The 22,321-nt window shown below is 40.6% G+C and overlaps 1 protein-coding gene across 3 annotated transcripts in view; it reads right to left on the minus strand.

Annotated features, from left to right (window-relative positions):
- Positions 1 to 22,321, minus strand: part of bckdhb (branched chain keto acid dehydrogenase E1 subunit beta) — a 370,867-nt gene that overhangs the window by 296,118 nt on the left and 52,428 nt on the right. For all 3 annotated transcript variants that reach the window (XR_013576645.1, XM_078542455.1, XM_078542456.1), the window contains 2 exons: positions 18,016 to 18,149; positions 7,861 to 8,016 (listed from right to left, as the gene is read on the minus strand). Coding sequence is in view for 2 of the 3 variants with exons in the window: in XM_078542455.1 (XP_078398581.1) it covers positions 7,861 to 8,016; positions 18,016 to 18,149 (290 nt within the window). In the remaining variant the exon portion in view is untranslated. The remainder of the gene's footprint in view (positions 1 to 7,860; positions 8,017 to 18,015; positions 18,150 to 22,321) is intronic.

Consider the following 22,321-nt stretch of genomic DNA (forward strand, 5'->3'; position numbering starts at 1 on the left):
AAATTGTACCGGGACAAAAGGACGTGGAGATTCATGTGCAAAGATCTTTGAAGGTGGCAAGGCATATTGAGAAAACAGTTAGCAAGGCATATGGGGTCCTGGGCTTCATAAATAGAGGTATTGCATACAAAAGTCGGCAAAGTTATGCTGAACCTTTATAAAGCTCTGATTATGGCACAACTAGAGTATTGCATCCAATTCTGGTTAGCATGCTTTAAGAAATGTGAGGGTCCTTGAGAGGGTGCAGAGGATATTTATCAGAATGGTTGCAGGGATGAGGGATTTTAGCAAGGTTAGGTAAGAGAAGCTGGAATTGTTCTCCAGAGAGATCTGATAGAGGTGCACAAGATTATAACAGGTTTCGATAAGCTAGACAAAGAAAAGTTGCTCCCATTAGCTGATGGTGCAAGGATTAGGGGACACAAGTTTAAAGTTTTCGGCAAGAGATGCAAGAGGGGATGTGAGGAAGAACTTTCTTTTACACCACAAGTGGTAATGACCTGGAATTTGCTACCAAAAAGGTGGTGGAAGTGGAGGCAATAAATGATTCCAAAAGGAAACTGGGTGAGCACTTATACAAAATAACCTTACAGGACTACGGTGATAGAGTGGGGAATGGGACTGATTGGGTTGCTGTATAGAGAGTCAGCATAGACTCAATGGGCTAAATCTTGAGTCAGTGAGGCCCGCATCCTGTGAAAGAATTTTTAAAAATCATTTTATGAGTCTACTCTACAAGCTCATTTCAGACTCAAATGTGACACCAAGGTTGTGAACAGAGGTTGCCAGAGAGAAAGAGAGATGGAGTCAGTGGCTAAGGAACAGAGTTTGGAGCAGTGACCAAAATCAATGGTTTCAGTCTTACCAATATTTAACTGGAGGAAATTTCTGCTCATCAGTACTGGGTGTCGGATAAGCAGTTTGATAATTTAGCAACAGTGGAGGAGTTGAGAGGGGTGATGTTGAGGTACAGCTGGGTGTCATCAGCACCAGACAAAAAGTAGTACTGTGATTTCGGATCACTTCGCGGAAGAATGTAGATGGAGAAATAGGTAGAGGCCAAGGATAGATCCTTGGGGCCAGCAGAGCTAACAGTACAGGGGCAGGAAGAAAAACCATTGCAAGTGATACTCTGGTTGTGATTAAACAGATAAGAATGGAACCAGCTGACAGCAGTACCGCCCACCTGGGCGCCAGCACAGAGGCATTGGAGGAGGATGGTGTGGTCAACCATGTAAATGGCTACATACAGGTCAAAAAGAACAAGAAGGAAAAATATATCTTTGTCACAGTCACAAAGGGTGTCATTTGTGACTATAATAAGAGCTGCTTTAGTACTGCAGGGCGAAAACCTGATTAGAGAGATTCAAACATGGAATTTCGAGAAAGATGGGTATGGATTTGGGAGGAGACAACATGGTCAAGGACTTTGGAGAAGGAACAGTGTTTGCAAGGTCAGTGGGGTCAAGAACTGATTTTTTTGAGAGGGGTGTTGACAGCAGAATTCAAGGAGACAGGGACAAAAACTGAACAGAGAACACAATTTACAATATCAGCTAACATGGGGACCAAGAGGGGGAAGTTGGATGATCAGCAGTTTAGTTCATTTACAGGATATGGGCATCGCTGGCTAGGCCAGCATTCCTTTCCCATCCCTAATTGCCCTTGAGGTGGTGGTGGTGAGCTGCTTTATTGAACCACTGCAGTCCCTGTGGTGTAGGTATACCCACAGTGCTGTTAGAGAGGGAGTTCCAGGACTTTGACCCAGCAACATTGAAGGAATGGTGATACATTTTCAAGTCAGGATGGTGAGTGGCTTGGAGGGGAACTTCCAGGTGGTAGTGTTCCCATTCATCTGCTGCCCTTGTCCTTCTAGATGCTGGTGGTCAGGGGTTTGGAAGATGCTGCCTGAGGAGCCTTGTTGAGTTCCGGCAGTGCATCTTGTTGGTGGTACACACTGCTGCCAATGTTCAGCGGTGGTTGAGGGAATGAATGTTTGTGGAAGGGTGCCAATCAAGTGAGCTGCTTTGTCCTGAACGATGTCAAGCTTCTTGAGTGCTGTTGGAGCTGCGCCCATCCAGGCAAGTGGAGAGTATTCCATTACACTCCTGATTTGTGCCTTGTAGATAGTGGACAAGCTTTGAGTAGTCAGGAGGCGAGTTACTCGTCACAGGATTCCTCGTCTCTGACTTGCTCATGTAGCCACAGTATTTATATGTTAGTCCAGTTCAGTTTCTGGTCAATGGTAACCCATTGGAAGTTGATAGTGGGGGTTTCTGCAATGGTAATCCCATTGAAAGTCAAGGGGCGAAGGATTGAGATTGTTAGAGATGGTCATTGCCGGGCACTTGTGTGGCGTGAATGTTACTTGCCACTTGTCAGCCCAAGCCTGGATATTGTCCAGGTCTTGCTGCATTTGGACATGGACTGCTTCAGTATCTGAGGAGTCGCGAATGGTGCTGAAGATTGTGCAATCATCAGTGAACATCCCCACTTCTGACCTTATGATGGAAGGAAGGTCATTGAGGAAGCAGCTGAAGATGGTTGGGCCTAGGACACTAGCCTAAGGAACACTTGCAGTGTTGTCCTCGAGCTGAGATGATTGACCTCCAAAACCACAATCATCTTCCTTTGTGCTAGGTATGACTCCAACCTAGTGTAGAGTTTTCCTCCTGATTCCCATTGATTCCAGTTTTGCTAGGGCTCCTGGATGCCCCACTCAGTCAAATGCTGCCTTGATGTCAAGGGCAGTCACTCTCACCTCACCTCGAGTTCAGCCCTTGTTGTCCATGTTTGAACCAAGGCTGTAAAGAGGTCAGAAGCTGGGTCACCCTGGCGGAACCCAAACTGAGCGTCATTGAACAGGCTATTGCTAATCACTGTTGATGACCACTTCCATTACTTTACCAATGATTGATAGTAGACCTGTGGGGCGGTAATTGGCCAGGTTGGATTTGAGCTGCTTTTTGTGTACAGGGCACACCTGGGCAATTTTCCATATTGCCAGGTAGATGCCAGTGTTATAGTTGTACTGGAAGAGTTTGGCTAGGGACGCAGCAAGTTCTGGAGCACGTCTTCAGTACTATTGCCAGAATATTTTCAGAGCCCATAGCCTTTGCAGTATCCAGTTCCTTCAGCCATTCTTGATAACACGTGGAGTGAACCTAATTTGAAGACTGGCAACTGTGATGCTGTGGACCTCCGGAATAAGCCGAGATGGATCATCCACTCGGCACTTCTGGCTGAAGATTGTGAGAATGCTTCAGCCTTATGTTTTGCAATGATGTGTTGGGCTCCTCCATCATTGAGGATGGGGATATTTGTGGAGCCTCCTCCTCCAGTGAGTTGTTTAATTGTGCACCACCATTCACAACTGGATGTGGCAGGACTGCAGAGCACCTTATCATTTGGATTAATGACCTGATAATCTGTTGTAGTGTTTTGTTTGAGCAAAAATATTGGCCATTACATCAGGAGAATTTCACACAAAAGAACCGTTTGAACTATTGCTTCTACCTGAGCAGGTAATTTTTTTTTTTAAATGTTGCTGCAAAAAGGATTGTAATTGGTTGTGGATTGGAAATAAAGACTGAGCTCCAAGATTTATCAGCTAAATATTGCAGGTGCTGAAAATCTGAAATAAAAATAGAAAATGCTGTAAATACTCAACAAGTCTGATAGCATCTGTGGAGTGAGAAAAACAGAGTTAATGCTTCAAGTCTTTGCCAGTTCTGATGAAAGTTTACAGACCTGAAGCATTAACTTGGTTTCTCTCTTCACACAGGCTGCCAGATCTGTTAAATATTTCCAGCATTTCCTGTTTTCATCCAAGATATTGAAATCTGATCAGCAATCCCTCAGGGTTACATTTGACCTGTTCCGAGCATGCCAATAAAGAAGACAGGTCACAAAAAGATGCACTTTACTGCTGTGCATGGCAGATGCCCCAAAATAAGACTCAGCCGAATTCAAACTTTAACCTATTTTAATTCGACCAATAAATTCTAGAATTTTGAAAACTTCAAAAAGAATGGCAAGTGTTTTAGTCATGCCTTTTATACGCAAAACTTTTTTTTGTTAAGAGTTTTAATTGGAATTTTGGGAGAAGAGGATAGAACAGATGAGATCAATGGGAAAGCACAAGTGATTAGAGGAGGGAGTGAAAGGGATCTGTGGTGGTCACAATTGATCCACAAACCCACTCTAAATGCAGCCTGCAGCTAATGGTGACCCCTTTCCTTGCCACATCTCACCATCTCCCACACAAAAGAGAACAGAGAGAAACATTAACACAAAGAGAAGCAAGAAAAAGCCCGTAATCTGTGTTTTACCATATGCATTATGGGGGATCATCCTAGGTTCCTATGTTAAAAGTCTTGCATCCAGTTATGCAGTTGTTTGTAACATTTACTTTCTGAGTCACTATCATGTCACACATGAATCAAACCAGGCAATAGCACCCGGAATTGTCTTTAAATTTGAACATTTGTACAGTTTTACATTTACCATAGCTTGTTTTCCAATCCTCCATTGCTAGATGGCACTTCTACATGTCTAGATACCATTTCGCATGCCCATTCTAGGTGGTAATACATTCAAGCTTACTCAAGTTTTACAAGTTATTTTCCCTTCTCAGTTAGTAAGTTTTATTTCCATTTCCCCCCGCTCAAGCAACTTTAACATACAATTAATTTTACATCTTGACTCCTCTTGTCTTCGCAGTTTACAGTGGAAGTTACAGGTTCTAATAAAATTTATTCCACTGCTATCCAAAGAAAAATCAGTTTATAGGAGGACCGGTACTCTTTTTTCTGCTTATACTTTTCACATTGCAATTTCTGATGACAACTATTTACTTTTAATTTCTATGGAAATGGGTGGGTAGATAGGAGAAAGGAAACGACAGTACATCATCTGCAGCGTTTCAAACATGTGATACAAATTAGTTAAGCATTTCTATTTAGGATGCACAGCAGATCTTGCTATATTAGAAGGGATTTAGAAATTTTACCAACATTGTCATCAGTGTTAAAATATCCAATTGCACTATGTTGGAAGTTGCTATCTGGAAAATGAGCATGTGCCAATTTTTTGTCCTGTTTGCTATCCCTAGGTTGCATCTTAACACTTGCATTATATACACAGACATCCATAATCAGTTAGAATCTGAGAGATATTTAGCAATTAGTCAAACAGTAAAGTATCTAACAAATACTGTATGGTAAACTGCCCAAATCAGCTATGACAGAAGTCAGAGGTGCCAGTAATTAAGAGTGTCAAGAAGTACTGAATGGGATTTTTGCATGTGCACTAAAAGATAGAAACTTAGAAATTGGTTTTAAAAATAACAGCAGCTTCTTTAGCACTTGATCCATGCCCTTGCATCTTTCCACCATGCAATGCTTGAATTAAATTCTGACCCATGCAACCTGAACATCAGATGCATGCATTTTGTTACTGTTTTAAATATATAGGGTCAAAAGCTTTTTAGTGTCAAAACAATTACACCATCAAAGCATAAATCAGCCAAAAAGCTTATTTTAGATCCCAGTGTAAGAATATTGATGCTTGCATCTTTTTTTCACTGCATCTACAAGGAAAATGTGAAGGGTTCCAATCCCAGAATCAATTTAGAGACCCAGCAAAAAACCTGGTCTTCACTGTCATTAACTGCAAGTTGGGTTGTTAAGTTTTATATCTTAACATTTTCATTACAAAATGTTACACTGGAAATATATTTCCCTCATTTTAAAAAAGGGTCAATGCACCGAGATGTCTTCGCCACATTCCCCACACCTTACCCAACACTACGCCAACATTACCTAGACACCCTCTGTCAATTATTGTTGAGTTCACATGAAACCAGAAAACTTAATTGCTATGCTACTAATAATGCTTCGCTCTAGGACTTATACTGTTCTGAAACAATCGTCCTATATCAGCATTATATGACAGTTAACACATAATATGGACAATTAGAAACCTAATGGGAGAAGGCAGCTCCCTGAGCATCCCTATCCTCAATTGTGGCAGAGCCCAGCATGGGTGCAAAATACAAGGCTGAAGCATTCACAACAATCTTCAGCAATAAGTGCCAGTAGATGATCCATCTCTGCCCTCCTCCTGTGGTCCCCACAATCATAAATACCAGTCTTCAGCCAATTCGATTCACTCCATGTAATATCAAAAACAAGCTGAGCGCACTCGATATAGCAAAAAGCCTTGACAGCATCCCAGCTCTAGTGCTGAAGACTCACACTCCAAGTTTCTCAACAAGCTATTCCAGTAAAACATTGGCATCTACCTGGCAAAGTGAAAAATTGCCCAGGTATGTTTCCTCCGCGAAAAGCTCAAATCCAATCCTGTCAACTACCACCCAATCAGCCTACTCTCGATCATAAGTAAAACAATGCAAGGTATCATCAACTGTGCTATCAAGTGGCAATTACTGACAATAATTTGATTATCGATGCGCAGTTTGGGTTCTTTCAGGACCAGTTGGCTCCAGGACTTATTACAGCCTTGGTTTAAACATAGACACAAGAGTAAAATTCCGGGTGAGGGGAGGGTCACTGCCCTTGAAAGTATATTAGCATTTCATCAAGCATGGCATTAAGGAGCCCCAGTAAAAGTGGAATAAGAGGGAAAGTTCTCCACTGGCTGGTGTGATATCTAGCACCAAAGATGGTTGCAGTTGTTGCAAGTCAATCACCTCTGCCTGAGGAAATCACAGTAGGTGTACTTCAGGGCAGTGTCCTAGATGCAACCATTTTCAGCTGCTTCATCAATAACCTTCCCTCCTCCACTGGGTCTGAAATGGGAATGGGAAATTAGGATGATTGCATATTGTTCAATTCCATTCATAGTTGCTCAGATAACAAAGCAGTCCATGCCCACATGCAGGATGACCTGGACAGCATTCAGGCTTGGGCTGGTATATGGCAAGTAACATTTGTACCACAGTGGTGCCAGCTAATGACCATCTCCAACAAGAGAGAATCTAACCATCCCCCTTTGACATTCAGCAGGATTACCTTCTCTGAATCCTCCACCATCAACATTCTGGGGATCATTATTGAGCAGAAACTTAACTGAACCAACCACATAAATATTGCTGTTATAAAAGCAGGTCAGAGGCTAGGTATACTGCAGCGAATATCTCACCTACTTCTTAATGTGTTTCTACCATCTACAAAGGCACAAGTCAGGAGTCTGATGGAATATTCTCCACTTGCCTGGATGAGTGAAACTCCAACAACATTCAATAAACTCAACACCATCAAAGCAGCCCGCTTGATTAGCACCCTATTCGCCACCTTAAACATTCCCTCCCTCCAACACTGGTGCATCCTGTCTACACTGTGTACCATCTACAAGATGTGCTGCAGCAACTTGCTGAGGCTTTTTCAACAGCATCTCCCAAGCCTAGGACTTCTACCTCCTAAAGAACAAGAATAGCAGATGCATGGGAATGCAACCATCTCCGTGTTCCTCTCCAAGTCACATACCACCCTGACTTGGAAATATACTGCTTTATCTTCAACATCACAGAGTCAAAATTCTAGAACTACATTGTGGCTACACAGTGCAAGCATCAAACCCTCTAAAGGTCAGGAGTAGCCCACCTAGAAGCAAAGAAAATCATCTGTACTTATTTCAGGATTATACCATGAACTAAATCCTCAACAGAACCAGTGTACATTCGTCATTCCCACTCCAACAAACTCCATTTCTCCATACTCTTCTAAAATTGAGCATTGTTTTGTGCTATGGGTCTGCATCTATAAGATGAAATAGCGAAAACTTATTTCAACCAGCTAATTTACAAAAATGAAAATTAAGTTGTCCTGGAATGCTCACCTTAACTCCAGGAATATGGGAAAAGAAAGCCTCAGGACTCTGAGAATGATAGAGCGATCCATGACCAACACATCCCCAAGGTGCTCGAATTGTTAAACTTCCACAGTCAAATAAGTTCCCAGAGCGATAGCGATACTTAGCAGCTTCATTAACAATCTGAAAATAAAATATCAGAACAAAGTGAAAATTATAGTTCAGTTTCAATACCATAGTAAATCTTCTCTAGAATGCATTCCTATTTATACATGTGCAATACGGAAACAGGAGTCTTCCCACACTGAAATAGCTGAAAGATTCAATGCAGAATGTTGAGCAATTTACAAATTACGTTGGGTGAAAGCCCTTGATTCCCTATGAGAGAAACAAAAAGGCAGAGGTAAAATAAAAGGTAACCTAAAGTAGATTTTAATTTTTATGAGCACATTACAAAAATATTAGTTATTAGAAATGACCATTGCCCAATTTCTGCACCATTGTGCTACTGTTTCATGGAATAATAAATATAGAAGAAAAGACTAGGGGAGAGAATGGGAGAAGTGTTGATAGGTTTCGCTCAGAAAATACCATTTTGAAATACAGTATATGAATAGTTTGACACATGACATATGGCAAGAGTAGCACGCTTGAGAGCAAATGGTAACTGTGGACCTATGGTTCCCAAAGCTTTCCACCATTATGTTGTTCCTTGTGTTATATACAAGTCTGTAATAGATTAATTCATAGAAATTGATTGCTAAAATTAGTCAAAAACTCAATTATCATTTTATCACATGAACACCAGAATGGTAAAAGGCAAACTAGGTGGACCTTGGCCTTTTTTCATCTAGCAATTCCTATGCTACAAATTAGGTTAGATAGAATACAAGTCTACAAAACAGGGGCAAAACAAATGCATGGGAATGCAACCATGTCCGTGTTCCTCTTCAAGTCACATACCACCCTGTATGTACAGCATGTTAGAAAAAAATACATACTCTATGAATGTTATATAAATTGTTAAAGAAAAGATTGAGATAGATCAGAGGTTTTAGTGAATTGGTACTTAAAATGTCAAGTCATTGCAGAAAAGCAATCTACAAGGTGACAATGCTTAACTATGTTCCTAAACCAGATTTGGAATCAGGGTAAAATAATGTTAGGCATTGAACCTAAGGGAAGATGCATTGGAAATTAAGGATGGATTCACCAGAATGATACAAAATCTTAAAAAGGGTTAAATTATGAGGGCAGGCCACATTAACTTGATTGTATTTCCTAGAGTTTAGAAGGTTGAGGGATGATCTGATCATAGAGCCTAAAATGATAAATGATTTCAAATGGGGATGATCCAAATAAACTATTTCCTCTGGTGAGGGATTCTTGAACAAAGTGTCAAATTTTAAAATTAAAACCAGGATGTTTAGGGATGAAACCAGAAAGCACTTTTTGGTAGGGGATCCCCCACACCCCCCCCCCCACAGAGACCCTCCCCACACTCAAGTTCGTGACGCCAGATTCAAAAGTGTGTGGTTTGAACAAAATGACCAGCAAGACAAGTTTCTTCTGATAATTCACAATTGCTTTATTGAATCACCCACAACCACACAGTACAAAACCTAAAATTTAAACAACCTATTCCCAGTGCCCGACACGAAGTCACCACGACTCGGTTAAATCTTACAAAAACACAGGCTAAAAACCACGTCCTGTCCTGAAACCTTAAGGGAAAAAAACCCCTCAGGCCAATATCAAGATATGGCTGAAATAAGTTACAAGGTACCGGCAAAAAAAACCCACCAGGATTTCGCCCCAAACCTTCACAAAACCTCAGACCAATATTATTACGATTTGGCTGAAACTTACAATCCCCCAACACAGCTCGTCTGTCTGGTGTTGATTGTAGGCCTGAGTCAAGGTGATCAAATTCAACCTTTCTTCCCTCTGCAGCCCAAATACTTAAGGCCAGTGTCACCACGACATGGCTGAAAACACTTACAATCCCCAACACGGCTGGTCTTTCCAGCGAAAACTGTAGGTCCGCGAGCCAGGTTGACCCTTCCTGAACCTCCTTCTTGACTACAGCCCCAGATGCTCAGATCTGCTCTGCTTTTATAATAATTTAACTCAGACATGTCAAAACATATTTCTTGTTGTTCCATGTCCATCAGTTGATTCCACACAAGTCCAAACAAATGTGATCAGGTGCTGCTGGTTGAAACAATACAAGGTTTTCCATGGCAAATGTATCCAGGCGAATATTCAGCAGGTCTGGCAGCATCGGCGGAGAAGAAAAGAGTCGACGTTTCGAGTCCTCATGACCCTTCAGCAGAACTGAGTGAAGTTAGGAGAGGGGTGAAATATAAGCTGGTTTAAGGTCGGGGGGGGGGGGGGGGGGGGGGGGTGGTTGGTTGTAGGGACAAGCAAGCAGTGATATAGATGATCAAAAGATGTTACAGACAAAGGAACAGGGAGGTGTTAAAGGTGGTGATATTATCTAAGAGAATGTGCTAATTAGGAATGGATGGCAGGACACTCAAAGTACAGCTCTAGTGGGGGTGGGGTGGAAAGACTGACAGGGTATTATAGTTATAGATGTAAAAATAATGGGAAAAGAAAAATCTATATAAATTATTGACAAAAACAAAAGGGAGGGGGAAGAAATGGGGGTGGGGATGGGGGAGGGAGTTTAAGATCTAAAGTTGTTGAATTCAATATTCAGCCCAGAAGGCTGTAAAGTGCCTAGTCGGAAGATGAGGTGCTGTTCCTCCAGTTTGCGTTGGGCTTCACTGGAACAATGCAGCAAGCCGAGGACAGACATGTGGGCAAGAGAACAGGGTGGAGTGTTAAAATGGCAAGCGACAGGGAGGTTTGGGTCTTTCTTGCGGAGAGACCGCAGGTGTTCTGCAAAGCGGTCACCCAGTTTGCGTTTGGTCTCTCCAATGTAGAGGAGACCGTATTGGGAGCAACGAATGCAGTAGACTAAGTTAGAGGAAATGCAAGTGAAATGCTGCTTCACTTGAAAGGAGTGTTTGGGCCCTTGGACGGTGAGGAGAGAGGAAGTGAAGGGGCAGGTGTTGCATCTTCTGCGTGGGCATGGGGAGGTGCCACCCCACTTCCTGTAAGGACTCCATCCCATTCTCTCAGTTCCTTCGCCTCCGTCGCATCTGTTCTGATGATACTACCTTCAAAAACAGTTCCTCTGACGTGTCCTCATTCTTCCTTAACCAAGGTTTTCCACCCAAGGTGGTTGTTGACAGGGCCCTCAACCGTGTCCAGCCCATCTCCCGCGCATCCGCCCTCACACCTCCTTCTCCCTCCCAGAAACATGATAGGGTCCCCCTTGTCCTCACTTATCACCCCACCAGCTTCCGCATTCAAAGGATCATCCTCTGCCATTTCCACCAACTCCAGCATGATGCCACCCCAAACACATCTTCCCTTCACCCCCCCGGCAGCATTCCGTAGGGATCGTTCCCTCTGGGACACCCTGGTCCACTCCTCCATCACCCCCTACTCCTCAACCCCCACCTATGGCACCAAACGCAAACTGGGTGACCGCTTTGCAGAACACCTGCGGTCTGTCCGCAAGAAAGACCCAAACCTCCCTGTCGCTTGCCATTTTAACACTCCACCCTGCTCTCTTGCCCACATGTCTGTCCTCGGCTTGCTGCATTGTTCCAGTGAAGCCCAACGCAAACTGGAGGAACAGCACCTCATCTTCCGACTAGGCACTTTACAGCCTTCCGGGCTGAATATTGAATTCAACAACTTTAGATCTTAAACTCCCTCCCCCATCCCCACCCCCATTTCTTCCCCCCTTCCTTTTGTTTTTTCCAATAATTTATATAGATTTTTCTTTTCCCACCTATTTCCATTATTTTTACATCTATAACTACAATACCCTGTCAGTCTTTCCACCCCACCCCCACTAGAGCTGTACCTTGAGTGTCCTACCATCCATTCTTAATTAGCACATTCTCTTAGATAATATCACCACCTTTAACACCTCCCTGTTCCTTTGTCTGTAACATCTTTTGATCATCTGTATCACTGCTTGCTTGTCCCTACAACCAACACCCCCCCCACCCCCACAACTTCTCTCCCCCCACCCCCAACCTTAAACCAGCTTATATTTCACCCCTCTCCTAACTTCACTCAGTTCTGCTGAAGGGTCATGAGGACTCGAAACGTCGACTCTTTTCTTCTCCACCGATGCTGCCAGACCTGCTGAGTTTTTCCAGGTAATTTTGTTTTTGTTTTGGATTTCCAGCATGCGCAGTAGTTTTTTGTTTTTATCCAGGCGAATATCATCAGTTCTCATTGTATGAGCAATTCTCCTGCTGTTTGAGGTGGCACAGTAACAGCACAGTAACAGCACCTGGCTCCAAAGTTAATTAGGGTTTGAATGACCCCTGTTGCACTATTATCGTCTATGGTGGTTGAATAATTCCTTGAGTGTATTGTGTTGATGATATGTCCTTTGTGCCATTGTGTTGGGTAATCAGGCTTTCTTGATCGCGTTATTCAATGTCCAAACGCTTTGATAAGTCATTGTGTTTTCACTAAATGTCCAAATTAATCCCTTGCTGCCCAGCCCTGTACTGCTGACTGCAGTTTATCTTTTTTGAAATTTCTAGTTCCAGTCAGGAGGTCAAAATGTCCGTGTGTTTGAAATTATGTTCCATAAATTTCCCAGTTGCAGGGGATTTCAATCCTACATTTTCCACACAGTGGAAAGCTGGAACTTGCTCCGCAACTGTGGGTGCTAGAAAAATAAACATTTTCAAAACTGAGATCACTAGTTTTTATTTTTACACACACAAGTTCATGATATGTTTACCATGGGATCGATGGCTTCATTATTGTTGTACATTATAGCTGCTTCTCTGCTGCCCTCTCTGTTGTGGTGGTGTAAATCAAGTTCGTTCAGCAATCGCTGGTTGCAGTGAGTCCACATGATAAGTTTTTCTCAATGTAGTTCACAACAGAAAGATGGCAACAAAGCTGGGATGGAATTTTTCTTACATTTCATTTGAGAAATTGAGGACTAAAGAGCATTGTGACACAAATTGAGGACTAACGAGTATTGTAACACTTTTTCAAACTCCTAAAATTGATTTTGAGGTGGTTTCAGCAGTTCAAAAGACTGCTCCTTTACATGTGTCCACGTACAGCCCAGTGAATCAGCATGGTACATCATTGAATGGGAAAAATGGCACTGAAGTCATAGTTGGGGCAGTGGGGGAATTCAATCCTACAAAAAAAAAAGGACTGGTGTAATTATGATTGAAGTTTTCAAATTTAGATGGAAGTGAATATAATAAAAGATGAGGATAAAGCAAATATTTTCCTCACCATGATGGGGCCAGATGCTTTTGATGTAGTATCTAACCAGTGTTGCCTGCGAGACCCAAGTACTATGGAAAATGCTGAGATTAATGAGATTCTGGACTTATAATGGCATGACTAAGAATGAAATTGCACTGAAAGTTGTATTCCGTCAAAGGAGTCAGTTGCCTCGTGAGACCATTGCAGATTACATTCTCATGTTAAAGATCTCTCATCACTGTGGGTATGGCGTGAACTTAGAAAACAACCTTGGAAACACTTCCATAGGCAATCTTAAGAACAATAAAATCTAGGATAAGCTTTTGAGTAAAGACAATAAACTGACATGGAAGGAAGCCTGAGATGGGCCACGGTTATGAAAATGGCAGAAAACGATACTTGCAGATTGCAAGGGAGTTCTTTTTCTGAGTTAATTGGGGAGGTTCACCAGGTTTCAGCAGGATCGAGGCCATGCCACTAAGTTCACAGTCTCAGAGTCAGAAATTTAACTGTTACTGTTGCCTTGGTGGCCACCAACCATCTAGATGCCAACATTTCCATTCAAAGTGCTCTGCCTGTGGGAAAATCGGTCACGTCCAGACAGCATGCAAAAGTAGAGTAAGCAATAATGCTCCCGGTCGCGGTAAAACTCCAGGTCATAGCTACTCAACAGGTCAAAGTTGTGATAGATTTAAAGCTAGTTCAAGAGCCTGAAATTCCTCGAATGCACAAATGATATATGGAAACAGGAGTCGATGTTATCAAGCAGGATGATCAAGAGTTGTATTCACTGAGAGAGCAAGAAAAACTGCACATGGAAGAGCCAAGTAAAAGGACTGAAGATATAATTCCAGTACCCACAGTTGAAATGAAAGTCAGAGATTCACAACTTACTTTCATCACTGATAAGGCTAAAGCAGTGTCTGTTATTTTAGGAGAGTACACAAAATCCCTAAATCACATTCCCTTACATAAAACTGGTGTGAAACTCTCTAATTATTCCAAAAACATTATTCAGTGTTAGATCAAGTCGGTGTTAGGGTGAAATAGGATGATACATCCTACTTGCCATTGGCAGTAGTAGGAGAGAACAAAGTCTCCCTGATGGGAAGGAATTGGTTTAAGGTGATATTTTTAATCTGGGCCAAGTTATTTACAGTACCGACAAGTAGGAGTACAGTTGACATTGAGGAAGTGCTAAGAGAGCACAAAGTGATCTTTGAGCAAGGAGGACAAAAGTGCTGAATGGATCAGAAACAACTGGGGCAATTAAGAAGGTAGATGGAGATATTGAAGAATTGGTGAAAAGTTGTGAAGCGTGTCGCAGAATGAGAAACGATCCAACCAAGGCTCCTTGCATTCAATAGTCAAATGCAAGAAAACCGTGGAAACAAGTACATGTTGATTTCTTCCAAGTGCAAGGGAAAGGGTGCTTTATTTTGATCAATAGCTATAGCAAGCAGATAAGTGTTGAGTCTATGCCCAATACCACAATTGCCAAAACTACTGAGGTTTTGAAAAGTTGGTTTGCAATTTACGGGTTGCCAGGGGTGTTGGTGTCAAGTAATTTCTGAAAATCAACGGAGCCGAACACACTCTAATCCCACCGTATCACCCAACATCAAATGGTGCTGCAGAAAGAAGTGTACTGATTATGAAGTCTTAGCAGAAGTTTTTGCTGAGTGACAAGCTAAGCAATAATTTCCATGTTTCTCTTTGACACACATTAGACAAATTTCTGTTCTCTTACAGAATAACCACACAGTCTACAACAGGTTGTTCACCTAATGAGTTTGTGTTTAAACAGGCTCCTAGTTCTGCCGAAGGGTCATGAGGACTCGAAACGTTAACTGATTTCTTCTCCACCGATGCTGCCAGACCTGCTGAGTTTTTCCAGGTAATTCTGTTTTTGTTTTGTTCCTAGGACAAGGTTTAGTTTGCTTAAGCATTACATCAATAGCAAAGTAAAAGAAAAGCAAGACCAAGTAAAGATGAGTCATGATATACAAGGCATGAATTTTAGAGGATTAAGTGCTGGTCAGGAGGTCAAGGTGAAAAACCACCGCAGTTCGAAGGAGGAGTATATGATTAAAGTGAAAGCTGGAGAGGGACTCCGTCAGTGTCTTGTAGATCATTTGTTTGGAAAAGGAAATCACACAAAAGGACAGTATGATAACCCTCCTATAGTCCAAATTCCTCCTACAGTCCAGTGTGAAAGTCAGAAAAAAAATGGAAGTCACAAAGAAACTAAAAGTTTGATGACATCACAGAATCCACAGGTAGGGCAAAGTGTGCCAGGGTCTTTGATTAAGGCAAATTAATCAATGTCACAGTCCTAACCATTAAGTGGAAACAGTAGTCAAAGTTAGAAATATTGATAGAGCAGAGTCAAGCTAATGGAAATGGAAGAAGATACCCAGGTAGAAACAGAAAGAAACAAGTTAGGTTAATTAAAAGTATGCAGAAAGCAGGAAAAAAATTGTTCTCTTCATAATGTCTTGTTAAATGGTGATGTTTTTGTTAAATATAAACTAGTGTCAAGGAAAAACAAGGTTTTCTTACATGTGAATTACTCTGGTGGCATTGGCCGTACGTGTTTTGGATGTGATTACAGTAAAAACAAATTTGCAACCCAACGTGTTAAAGTTCAGCTCTGAAGAAGAGTCATATGGGCTCAAAACGTTAATCCTGTCTTTCTCTCCACAGATGCTGTTAGACCTGCTGAGTTTGTCCAGCATTTTTGTTGTTCTGTTAAAGTTCAAGTATTGTTGATATTGGTTTAGAAATATTGTACCTGGGAAATTATTTACATATACATTAAAGTGGTACAAGTTTTTTTGAAGTGGGGAGGGAGTGTAGTATCTTACAGCTGCCGCTCTCGTGTGCTCTTTGTTGGGGAGCTGTAAATAAAGTTCAACGAAGAGTGCAGGAAGGCATGTCAGCAGCAGCACCAGGTATACCTAAAAATGAGGTGTCACCCTGGTGAAGCTGTATCACAGTGGTTCAAAGTGGCAGCTCATCGCCACCTTCTCAAGGGCAATTAAGTATGGGCAGCTAGTGGCTGTTTAAGTGTTTTTCCAGAGAGAGAAGAGAACCAGCCTTGTGCTAGGTTGTGCCTCATACTATGCCTGCCAATTCTGAGAGTTCTAAAATATTCTGAAAAGTATGTAATGAAAACAATGTAATGCCCATTAAAAAAAGTCAATGCAGTAAACCTTATAGCAGGTAGATAGCAGTTGCTGGGTATTTTCTTTTTTTAATTGACCTCAACTGTTGCATCAAATGGAGAGGAGCCAAAGCAAAAGAGTGACCGAATCTTGAATGATTATTTCTAAGCAAAATACAAGCAGTTGGAAATTGTCAAGAACAGAGGTAGGTCCAAAGCACAAGAAGTATAATGGGAAAGCATGACTGAATAAAGGGAGAAAATTTTCATAGAATATTTTTTTACTCATAAATTTGGCAGAGCATAACTTTTTGCCATTTGATCCCAGAATCTGGTTTCCAGTGTCCCTTCTCAACACGTTCACAGTTTGCGAGCAAGCAGTTTCATTATTCTGCTGGAAAGTCACCTGAATTGACAAGTTTCATTAAATGTTACTGTTAGAGATGACAGAGAACTGAAATCCCTGTTCCTTTACTCTCCATAATCAGTATATTTTTGAAAAGGAAGATGTGGGTGTTTCTTAACCCGAGTGTGCAGTTAATTTGAATAGGAAAAGCACTTTTAGTGGATTTAAATAAATATTATTTATTCACACATTCACCCTAAAAATCTAACGCTATGTCACTCACTTACTCACCACACACACACCCTCTTAAGGAAAATGCAGATAAAGAGGGTGGTGCACTTTTACAAGTTATAAACAAAGAAAATAGTTTGTAAGCCAGGTGATTGGCTCATCTCAGTGCAGGCCTGGTGAAGAAGAGGTTCTTTTCCATTCTTGAAGTGTAGCTAGATGAATTCAGTAATCAAAGTCATATATCAAAGTCATTGTAGGATTCCTTCAAAGAGGTGGATTTTTCACCAAATCACAAGTTAGTTGCTTGTAGTATTACTAGGAGGTTGGTTTTCTGTATTCGTGGACTTGAGAAGAAGGAGGCTTAAATATCTTATGATGCTCAGTCTCCATTTAAGGCTTAGGTGTTTCTGCCTTTGCTGCTGCTGTGTTGTTTGCAAACTGGCTGGTTTCTCTCTGGTTCTTGGGATAAGATTCATTATCTGCAGTCAGTTTCAGTCATGTGACTACATGATTAATACTCCTACTGTCCACTCAGAATGATTTGAAGTTAGAAGCCATTGCTACACAATGGGTATGGGATGGCCATTCACACCTACTTGTGATCAAACAGTCTCTTTACAGCTCTCTTTGTTAAGTTTCGAGCTCAGGGACTGAGAGTCGGAGGGTCCATAGATTTTGGGTAAGTCTGCAAAAAATAGGAGGTGTAAATTCCAGAAATGGTTCCATCTTGGTATTTTCATTCAAGGAGGGCACCCCACCCATGGTCATTCAATTAGGAACTTTCCAGAGACTTGAACTCATTCTGAGTTTGTGCAGAAAATGCAAAAGTCACCTGACCCCACCACCCACCTTAGCAACCTTTTAACGTCCATTTTTAAAAGAAATAGCAGTTCCAGGAAATTCTATACTGAATACAGTCCATCTTTACATGTATGAATATGACATGCCTTTACTGGGCATGGCAGTTATGGTAATGTCTATTTAACACACTTTAAAAAGTAATATGGTTAACTCATTAATAGATTTTAAAATGTGGTGTGTTGAAACAGGAAATTACTCAACCTACAGGGATCCAGTAATTCACTTTGTGATAGCAATTACATACCTGATCAAAGGCTGGAAAGATGTAATCTGCAAACTGTATTTCTGCAATGGCTGTGGCTCCTGTAACTGCTACACCAATTCCAAATCCCACAATACCTTGTTCACAGAGAGGAGTATTGAACACTCGTTCTTTTCCTAAAATAAAGCAATATTTTATGATTGCAACTGAATAACTACAAGGAAGCATTAAAAATGTCAGAAGTGTGATTAAATAAACGCATAATTAAACCACAATTGTTGAAAACTTTTTAAAAGTAAAATTACATTTTTTTAAATTCACGAACTCATTCAGAAAACATTTTCCAACATTTAGCTTCTAGAACATAAAAGTACAGAGTAGGGCTTGTTTTTCCAGAAGACTATTCTTTACATTTACATTTTTTTTTTGGCGGTTCCAGCTGACGTAGCCGGAACCTTCTGGACATTTGCTGAAAGGAGAGAAACAAAATATCTAACACAAATGCAATATTAATCGGAATTAAAATAAAACAAAAAATAGAAATCCTGTAAGTTACACAACATGTTGTTTTTTAAATGGCCATTACTCCTAAATACATTCAACTTTAATGTAATGCAAGGGATGGCATTTTAAAATGATTTTGCCAAATCAGCATGCAAAAAAACACAAAGCATATGGCACTGATTAGTTTTATTTACATCTTAATCACATCAGTGTGTACCTATATTTGATGTACAAAACATTATTCTTCTGTATTGCTGCAAACTATTTGTACCAGAATTATCATGGCATGATTTCAGAAAGTGTACTTTCAGTAGACTTAAAGCATATTACACTTAAACTATATCACTGCAGGGTAATTTTGTACCACGCTGACACTACAGTTTCGGTATAAATACAGGCTAAATCTAGAGACAAGGCCAGATGGGACAGCAGGGCAAAGTAGAATGAAATACCTGAGAGAGGGGGTCTTACTCTGCTTTGAAGTCACCTTGGGTTTAAATTATACTATACAAATTTAGCACAATTATGAAGTTGAAGGTATTTTATGTCAGCAATAAACTTGAAATGCAAATGCAGCCTTAAAGTGTAGCTTCACTGATTTGACACCGGTACAATTTTTAATGGCAAAAGGTGAATGCCTGAAACTGCAATGTTCACTCTAACCAGCCTAAACAAAGTACTCTGCTTACAGATGTAAACTTATTAAGAGTTCTGCTCACTGGCCTCCAGTTGCTGGTGAAAGTTTTCAAGTAAAAGAACAGCTGACTAGTCCACTTGCTCTCTTCCAGTTAAAACATCTGAGAAGATATTTCAACTGACCTAGTAGGTTTCTACACTACTATACCACTGAAGCAATGGAAGATCACAGTCACTCAGCACATGAATTTCCTAAACGTATAATACTTCAGATTATTTCCCACCACTGCGCAGTGGAGCTCAACAATGGGGAAGATAATCGTTTCAACATAAGTACTTCTCAATGTATAAAACTGTTTCCCAAAAACACGTAACTACTATATTTTCTTTTAACATAAATAGACTTTTAAAAAAACCACCCAAAATGCAAATATCAGCTAACTGAACATTGTCATTCTATGTGTTTGAGAACCACAAACCACATTTTATGATGGCTTCCTTGGTAGGCAACAGAGCATTTGAGAAAAAAAAATCTGTTTAATTTAAAAAAATGTTCTCCCTAAACCAATGAAGCTCAAGTTTATTTCAGTGAGGTCAGAATACTTTGCATATTTTCTAAAATATCATTAAAAGGTTCTGTAAAATCAGAACTCTCCTAAATTTTCTAAACCCATTGGAATTGAGAATTATGTGCCAAATGTTTGGAATGAATGAGTCTTTTTATAGCCCTAAGCATTTATTTGATAATCAAGAGATGCCCTACTCATGTCTCTTTAGCCTCTTCCACATCAAACTCAATGGCACTGTCAACACTTCAAGTGCACTTAAGATCACAGGCGAAGATGATACACTTAAATTACACACAACTATTTGTGACAGTTACCTAGAAGCTTACTAGGCGCTATCCAATTACGTTAATCTCAACGTTGCTATTAATAACCTACACATCAGAAGAAATGACATATTGCAGCATTTTAAATCTTTGTAAATAGTGTAAAAAGGCAAAAGGTTTAAAAACAAACAATTCTCAAAAACAACATGCAATTTTAAAAATCTTTTGCAGAATATGGATAATGCTGACAAGGCCACATTTATTGCCCATCCTTAGTTGTACTGAAAATGTAGCGTGGCCTTCTCCTTAAACCTGTGCCATCCTTTTGGTTACACTGCTGCCACAGCGACACTAGGTACAGAATTCCACGATACTCATCCAATGACAGTAAGGGAGCAGCAATATCCAAGTCAGAGTGGCATAGGGCTTCGAGTGGAATTTAGGTTGTGATAGTTCTCTCATGATATTGCTGTTTTTCTGTGGTAGAAGTCGCAGAAGGAGGAACGTGCATTGAAGTAACCTTAGTGAGTTGTTAAAAATGCATCCTGAAAATTGTACTTACTGCAGCCACAGTGCTCATGGTGACAGGGAAGGTGGATATCAAGTTCAATAGCAGGGACAAAGTGCTTTGCCCTGGATAATATTGAATTTTGACTGTTATTGCAGCTACCTTCATCCAGTGAATGTTGTAACCACAGTGTTGATATGGCTGAGTCAAAAAGTGTTTCCTAATTTCACTCATAAATGGCCTGCCTCTAATTTTAAGATGCTGTCCTTGTTCTGGAGTTTCTATGTATCCTACTGACTTTGTCACAATTTTAAACACCTCGATTAGATGCCCCTCAACCTCTAAACTTAAGAGAATAAATCCAAGTGTATGCAACCTGTCCTTACAATTCATCTCTTCCAGCACTGGCATCACAGAAATCTAACACATACTATGTTTAACTTAATTTTACTACCTTCACTGTACGAGTTATCAATCCATAAATTTGTCAGGAACTGCACTAATAGCTTCACAGACTTAAAGTAAACACTGAAAATAAGTATTTCCCCCATCTCCCAAACTTGCACTTCACTCAGAAGGCTGTGGAGCTTTGGAATTCTCTACCACGGAAGGATTTAAGTACATTCAAAGCTGAGATTGATAGATTTGGACTCTAAAGGAATCATGGGATGTGGGGATCAAGTGAGCAAGTGAAGTTGAGGTTGAAGAGCAGCTATGATATTATTAAATGACAAAGCAGGCTTAAAGGCTTAGTACTCCTGTTATTAGGTTTTTATGTTCAAACATCTCAAAGCACTTCACATACAATGAATTACCAATTAAGTGGAAGAATTAGTTCTATAGATAAGTGAGAAAAAAAATTATATGCAGCATTTTGCAAACCTCATATCTAAATATTTATACTGCTATTCTCCTACACTCTCTGTTCTTGTACTTTATTGGCAATCGTAGGTTTTTCAAAGCATCTCCTAAAATCTCTAGACAAGAACTCTTTCCAAATTTGCGGATGATACAAAATTAGGAAGCATTGTGAACTGTGAGGAAGATACTGTAAACTTCAAAGAAGCTGGTGGAATGGGCAGACGGATGGCATATGGTGAAGTGATTTATTTTGGTAGGAAGAACAAGGAGAGACAAAATAAAATAAAGGGTACACCCTCTAAAGGGGGTGCAGAAGCAGAAGGACCTGGGTGTGTATATGTGGATAAATCATTGAAGGTGGCGGGGCAGGTTGAGAGAGTGGTTAATAAAGCAGACAGTATCCTGGGCTTTATTAATAGGGGCATAGAATACAAAAGCAAGGAGTTTATGTTGAATTTGTATAAGTCACTAGTTTGGCCTGGTTTGTGAAAGGGATAACATGCTTGACTAATTTATTACTGTTCTTTGAGGAAGTAACAAGCAAGGTGAATAAAGGGGAACCTGTAGATGTGTACTTGGATTTCCAAAAGACATTCGATGATGTGCCACATCCTAATATAAAAGCAAAAAACTGCAGATGCTGGAAATCCAAAACAAAAACAAAAATAGCTGGAAAAACTCAGCAGGTCTGGCAGCATCTGTGGAGAGGAGCACAGTTAACGTTTTGAATCCGAATGACCCTTCAACAGAACTAAGTAAAAATAAAAGAGAGGTGAAATATAAGCTGGTTTAAGAGGGGGTGGGACAAGTAGAGCTGGATAGAGGGCCAGTGATAGGTGGAGATAACCAAAATATGTCACAGACAAAAGGACAAAGATGTGTTGAAGGTGGTGATATTATCTAAGGAATATGCTAATTAAGGGTAGAAAGCAGGACAAGCAAAGTACAGATAGCTCTAGTGGGGGTGGGGTGGGGTGAAGGAATCAAAAAAGGCTAAAAGGTCGAGA

This window comes from Cetorhinus maximus, chromosome 5 (genome assembly GCF_964194155.1).
Source record: "Cetorhinus maximus chromosome 5, sCetMax3.hap1.1, whole genome shotgun sequence".
Taxonomy (NCBI): domain Eukaryota; kingdom Metazoa; phylum Chordata; class Chondrichthyes; order Lamniformes; family Cetorhinidae; genus Cetorhinus; species Cetorhinus maximus.